We start from the raw sequence: 6,804 nt of genomic DNA on the forward strand, positions 1-6,804 counted from the left end.
CCTGGTAGAGTTCTTGGATAGCTCAGCCGATAGACCATTGGCGCTCACAGCCAAAGGTCGCGGGTTCAATATCTGGACCTGGAACAATTTTTCCCTTGAAATTATTCATATTTCATACTCACTTAAGTAATCTTTATTCCAGGTGTAACACAGACATTCTTATGGGCACCCGATGTGGTTTCAAAACTCTTCTGGTTCTATCTGGTGTTAATACCTTGGAAGACATCATGTACTGGAAGCAGTCCGACAAAAAAGAAGATCACGATTTGGTGCCTGATTATTATATAGACAAACTAGGAGATCTATTGTCACTGTTATCATAGGAAAAAAATGTGATTTTCGTCCTACAGTATTAATACGTTATATCTGAACAAGAAAAAATTATAGTGGGATGTTTTAATAAAATTAATTCATCCTCTCTGTTTGTTTGTTTATAGTATCTCCTATTTTACATTTCTTTGTCAGGTTATCATATTTCACTTGATATACAAACTCCATGGACACAGTGCTTCTTCCGTAACAGGAGTCAGTATGATGCTAGGTCGCCACCTAAGACAATACAGAGCCTTACACAATCATTGGCCAAATACCAGAACTTTTAAATAAGAGAGAAATGACTGGTGATTTTTTGCTTACATCCTTCCATTCAGAAAGGGGATTATTTTATGTGTTGTAAATATACAACAGAACCTCAGCTTTACTTTCACAGAAGACATGTTACAAATTCTTATCATCCTTAACAATCTATCACTTTTGCCAGCGTAGAAACCAATTTTCCTTTTTGCACTGTCAGTAAATGTTTACAGTACGAGTGTTAGAAAGATTTAGGTGCTGTTAATGATCTAGTGACACAGACTAAAAACTGGTATGCAAAGAGACTTTTACTTCCTATAGTCTGGTAAGATAAGTTTTGCTGCATTGTCTCTGAGATTATGTTGCCCATTTATCGCTAGCAGCCAACATATTACACGAAAAATGATCGTGAATTGTTCTGTTCTTTCCCAGTGTACTTGGTACCATTCCACCCTGCATTCTTCTTTCGTCCTTAACACTATTTCCCGTTTCAAAATCTGTAAGTCGGTACAGCACAGAGATTGGCAGGAAGTAAGGAGATTCGACTCTGAGAAGAGGCAAGGAATCTTTCTCTTTACCATAGTTTCCAGAATAACTCTTTGACAAATTAGAACCGAAGACTGTTCTCCTAAAGATAAGTGGCCAAAATGTGATAGTGTTCTTCTAATACAGAGGCTGTGGTAACACAAGAATTCTCTCCTACTTCTGATGAGCCTTTATGGCCAAAATTCCAAATACCTGTACCTTCTTATCCTGCTCTTTCTCCCCAGCCCCTTGTTCTTCTCAATCTTCTCCCTCTTCCTGCTTAACTTCCTCTTTGTTTTTTTGACGTGAAACATCTATGTTCGAGGTACAAAGGAGACAAATTGTAACATTTTGACATGAAAAGTTTACTCTGACTTCACTCATGGTATCATCGAAACAGAACAGTAAAATTAGTTTTTTTTAGTAGACATTATGTAAATAATATTTCCGTCTGTGGCCTATCTATTTCAAAGTATTTTATTGTAATTTATTTCGCTCTACTTCGAGCATCTTCAGGTCTTAACTTTGAACATGAAACAGGTTAATAATTTAATACACAAATAACACGAAAATAATTACATTAGGCATATTTCATATGTTTGGGAGTCAAAATTACAATATGTAATGTCAAAAAAATTAATCTAAACATGTACAAGTTAAAATCAAGGTTAAAATGTCTGGAAATGTTTGTTTACGAATATGTAATACAAGGTTGTTTCCAATCTCTGATAATGAATATGAATGACGTCATGTGCATCAGGAATCACACCGACAGCTGAATTGTGGCGAGAGGTGACAGACCAATAGTGAGTGATTTCATAATCAGAGTGCATAGTGTATCACAGTAGCAATGCCCAAGAAAATCGAGCCTTTTTGGGAAGGGTACATAACAACTCTTTCTGATGCCAAGTACAGTTACGTAAAAATCATAGGAGCCTGCAAAACACGTGGTTTCATTATTTCCAAAAAAGGCATCTTGTGTGTATCTAATTAGTCTGGCAAAACTCAGATGGGAGTAATTTCAGAGTCGAAATAGCAAGCAAATCCACCTCCCGTCACAAGTCGCCGCACTCCACGAGATGATACAAATTAATTCCATTCGAACTTTACCAATCTTATTAAGTACACAGAAGATGTCTTTCTTGGAAATAACGAAGCCTCATTTATTGCAGGCTTCTTTTATTTTCACTTAACTGTACTGGTTATTGGAAAGGGTCGTAATGTATCCCTCCCAAAAAGTTTAGATTTTTTTGGGAATTTCTGCTGTAAGTTGCTGTGCACTCTATGAGATCACTCACTACTGGTCTGTCACCTCGCGCCACAGTTCATCTGTCGTGTGACTCCTGCCGCACATGACGTCATTCAAATTCGTTATCAGAGATCGGAAACAACCTTGTAGTTTTAAATGGATGTTCATAAGTAAATATTTCCAGACATTTTAACTTTGATTTTAACTTATACATTTTCAGATCAATTTTTTTTTTGACATTACATATTGTAATCTTGACTTCCAAACATGGGCAATATGTCATATGAAATATCCTAATGTAATTATTTTCATGTTATTTGTGTATTAAATTATTAACCTGTTTCATGTTCAAACTTAAGACCTGAAGATGCTCAAAGTAGAGTGAAAACGTTTGTCACTATAAATACGTTACAATAAAATACTTTGAAATAGATAGCCACAGACAGAAATATTATTTACACAAGTGTAAAATTTGTACCTTGTGGTTTTCCACACTGTCCTTCTCGCTCCAATCTCTATTTAATGTGCCTCGAGATTTTCCACACAATTGTCATGGAAATATTGGGTATATTGATTATGTATATATATGGATATCAAATAATACAGTCCACACCTGTGGAGTAACGGTCAGCGCATCTGGCCACGAAACCAGGTGGCCCGGGTTCGAATCCCGGTCGGGGCAAGTTACCTGGTTGAGGTTTTTTCCGGGGTTTTCTCTCAACCCAATACGAGCAAATGCTGGGTAACTTTCGGTGGTGGACCCCGGACTCATTTCACCGGCATTATCACCTTCATTTTATTCAAACGCTAAATAACCTAAATGTTGAAAAAGCGTCGTAAAATAACCCATTAAAATAAAAAAAATAAAAAAAAAAAACAAATAATACACCACAGTATTAAAGAACGTACATACTGTACTTTATTACTTCAATTCGAGTATAGCTGTCTCACACAATCATCGAGATTTTCTTAAATCCCCTGTCTTTCTTTTTTTTTTTTTTTTACTATATTCAATTTTATTCGCTTCTTCTTTTTCATTCTTCTCTTGGCTCTCGAGCTCCTCGTCCCCTTGCTTTGTTCTTCTTCTCCTTCCCCTACTCATTCTTCTAGTTTTCCTTTTCTAACTTCTCGTTCTTTTTCTCCACTACCTTGTATGCCTTTTCATTGTTCTCCAATTCCTCCATCTCTTACAAGGAAATCGTCCCAGATCATGGAGCTTGAATTTGATGAAAATGCATATTTAAGCTAATTTTCGTTCATTAAGAAACGTGGTGCTATCACTTTTTCCTCGTTTACGAAATATATTGACTTGAAAATTGTTGCTACTTATGCTGCTTCTTGCGTACACTCGGATCCTCATAGCTCCGTGACACCATATCACAGCTCCTGCATTAATGCTCTAGTTTATTTTCTTTTTCTCTTAAATCACATTAATAGTCTATTTTATTTTTCTCTTAACTCACATTAATAGAATGCTCTTGCTGAAACACAAATTCAATTTTAATTTTAAATGTGTATTAAGTTTGTGATTCACTTTAAATATGATAGTGCAGATTCGAAATGAAGTGGTCGGAACAAAGAGATATTGAACAGTACAGTAGGCTGTTTTTTTATACTTTTCTTTAACATATACACCATTTCCAACATGCAACATTATTGCAATAACGTTATCAAAATTTCTCACATGTTTCTTCATCACATATCCACACCTCTGTCACGCGTATATTAGCATGTCTTTGAGGACAGGTGAATAAAACTGTTGATACACAACAGAATGCAATGTCATTATGAAGTCCCTGTCGTGTAATGTGTCTGGAATCTTTTTACAGATAATTTTATGTTTTAAATGTTCGTCTAGCCTTCAAATTACAATTTTATATTGCCTAAAAAAATACACATCTATGGGTTGCACATATCTTGTATCTTTTGGAGGGATCATTTGTGTTTTAATTGTCTTACCATGTAAAGTATGATTTACTCCTTCAAAAGTAAATATAGTGTCATCTATCTGACCACTCCAGGAATCCAGAAGTGTAGTGTCTTTTTTAACATCTGGGAGAAAAAATATCTTAACTATCTTCTTACGTGATTTTTTTTTTTTTTTGTCAGTTTACCAGAACTACTTGCATCGACCATGACATTAAATGACTTATCTTTGTTTATATTTTAGGTCAAAATTCCCCTTTCGGTTCTTGAAAGCATCGTATGTACAGTCGTGTTCCTAGACTTCCAGCTGCATACTTAAGGAGCCTGGTTGGTTACTGAGCTGGTCACTGGGCAGAAAGTTGGGGTGATCAGAACGAAGCTTGTTTGCACCTGCCAATCAATGTAACTGAACTTACTCTGCTTCTTCCAAATTGTCATTAAAAAACAATAACAATTTGTGAAAGTGCCAGGATGGATTGTATTAGTCTTCAGGATTTCCTAAACATACCTTAGATATTTGGGCACTTTCAGTGCAGAAGGAAATAATTCCACTTTTCTGGAAAGCGTCTTCTGTCATAATAAAACCCTTTCATTAAATCCCATATAGTTTCCTGATGCAAATAGAACATTGATAAAATAATATGTATTAATTGCCAAAAGGTCAGTCTGATAATTACACTGTTCTAAAATCGTTACTTTCTATAAAACATCAATTATTCATTTACAAAGTTATTTATTATTGGTATCCATTTCATACCACCTCATTGTAGTGCCGAGATCAAGACAGCATGAGGCTCTACCTCCATAACCCCCCCCCCCCCCAAGTGCCTTTATGCCATGTGAAAGGGCTGTTTTTTTCCTCTCTTGTACGGAAGAGGGACCCGAAGGCTTACACTGCAGCCTGAAGCTTATTGTGCTGAGGCTACCTTTACCTTTATTAGTATCCATTTCAACTTCTACTTCATCTCACAATAAGATATGGACTTCGATGGTCGGGTTGAGTGTGATTCCAAACGTTGTAAACATTGATTATCCTACCGAAAAACTGTTTTTAGAATTTATATCAGTGCATTATTAAATTTTATACATAAAAATCATAATATTTCGGATCATATATTCACAAACACAAAACCAAACGCATGAACACAATATATTTTTTTGAACCCAAGTGTTTAACGAGCACTGCATTCAACCATAGTACTAATATCGGCCCTACAATTTATAACAAATTAACTCTTAGAAGCCGGAAAACTTATATCACTATTGCACTCAAATGCCTAACAATCAGGGGTTCGTATACCTGCATGTTCGGGTAAATTCGTGTTGAGTTCGTTAGCCGAGCTGTTTAAGTCACACAAGATATGAGGGGCTCACAACCAGAGTGGACCAAGTCTACCAGTGGTCAGTTTGTGGATTAATACAATCTCGGATGAAGAAAACTTAGATTTATTCATTGCCATAACAAACAAAGTCCATAACTCATTTGTTACTCCACAGGGGGCAGCATTTCCTATGGAAGGTGAATGTTGCTAAGCGTGAGCCAGGAACTTTAAGACTCAATATCTCAGAACTATTCCAGATGGACTTGGTCCACTCTGGTTGTGAACCCCTCATATGTCTGGCCAGCATATCCTGCCTAAGATCGCAGGTTCGCATCCCGGCCACTACAGTCAATTGAGCCTGAGGTAAATGATGGGGAGGGCCATGTAAAATAAATCGGTGTAATGGTATGCATGGAAGCTGACGGGGTTTCAGTTGACTGCAGTTGAAATGATCTTGCTCCGTAAAACAAAATTACAAAAAAAAAAAAAAAAAAAATTATTCTTTTAATCAAGTGCAATGTCCTTAATGTTATATAAAATTAAAGAATATCAACGTATTTTATATGTAACATACAATTTATAATATATTATATTACGTCATGACCATAATACTAGCTGGCCACTATAATGGATGCACAGCTTCTAAGGGTTAATAAACGAATGCGTACATCTATTTACGTCCAACAGTTTGAAATTTAAAAATGTATGTAAACAATTTGTATATGTAATGATTAATTTTGAGATATTATTATATTGTTGCATGTACATTTATCATGTATGGAATCCTCCCCTGAGCATGAGAACACTCTCTTTTAGGGGAATGCTACAATGTTGTAAATTTACAATTTCTTTGTATTGCATTTTTCTGGCAATAAACAGTATTATTATTATTATTATTATTATTATTATTATTATTATTATTATTATTATTTGAAATTCAACTTTCACAATCCATTATATGTGTTGAAATGGATAGCAGTAGGCATTTAGCGCATGGAAAGTTCTATGGACTCACAGGATGCATGTGCAGTAATGGCATTTAGGTTGCTGGTAGCTGGAAAAATGAGAGGATCCATTCTACCAGCTACCAGTGGGCTAACACAATCGATCGAAAAGTCTTCGTCTTGCATATCTTCATTGCTTAACGTTTGGACATTCTTTCCAGTCAGGCTACCAACTACCAGCTAGCTCTGTCTTGTACGTACCCTA

The 6,804-nt window shown here is 35.8% G+C and overlaps 1 protein-coding gene across 1 annotated transcript in view; it reads left to right on the forward strand.

Moving 5' to 3' along the window:
* The window catches only part of LOC138715398 (glycerol-3-phosphate phosphatase-like), an 88,133-nt gene extending 81,645 nt beyond the window's left edge, over window positions 1-6,488 (forward strand). Inside the window, exon 7 of the mRNA XM_069848258.1 lies at window positions 143-6,488. Within this exon, the coding sequence (XP_069704359.1) occupies window positions 143-323 (181 nt within the window). The 3' untranslated portion in view covers window positions 324-6,488. The remainder of the gene's footprint in view (window positions 1-142) is intronic.
* Window positions 6,489-6,804: the final 316 nt, after the last annotated feature.

This window comes from Periplaneta americana, chromosome 15 (assembly GCF_040183065.1).
Source record: "Periplaneta americana isolate PAMFEO1 chromosome 15, P.americana_PAMFEO1_priV1, whole genome shotgun sequence".
NCBI classification, from domain to species: domain Eukaryota; kingdom Metazoa; phylum Arthropoda; class Insecta; order Blattodea; family Blattidae; genus Periplaneta; species Periplaneta americana.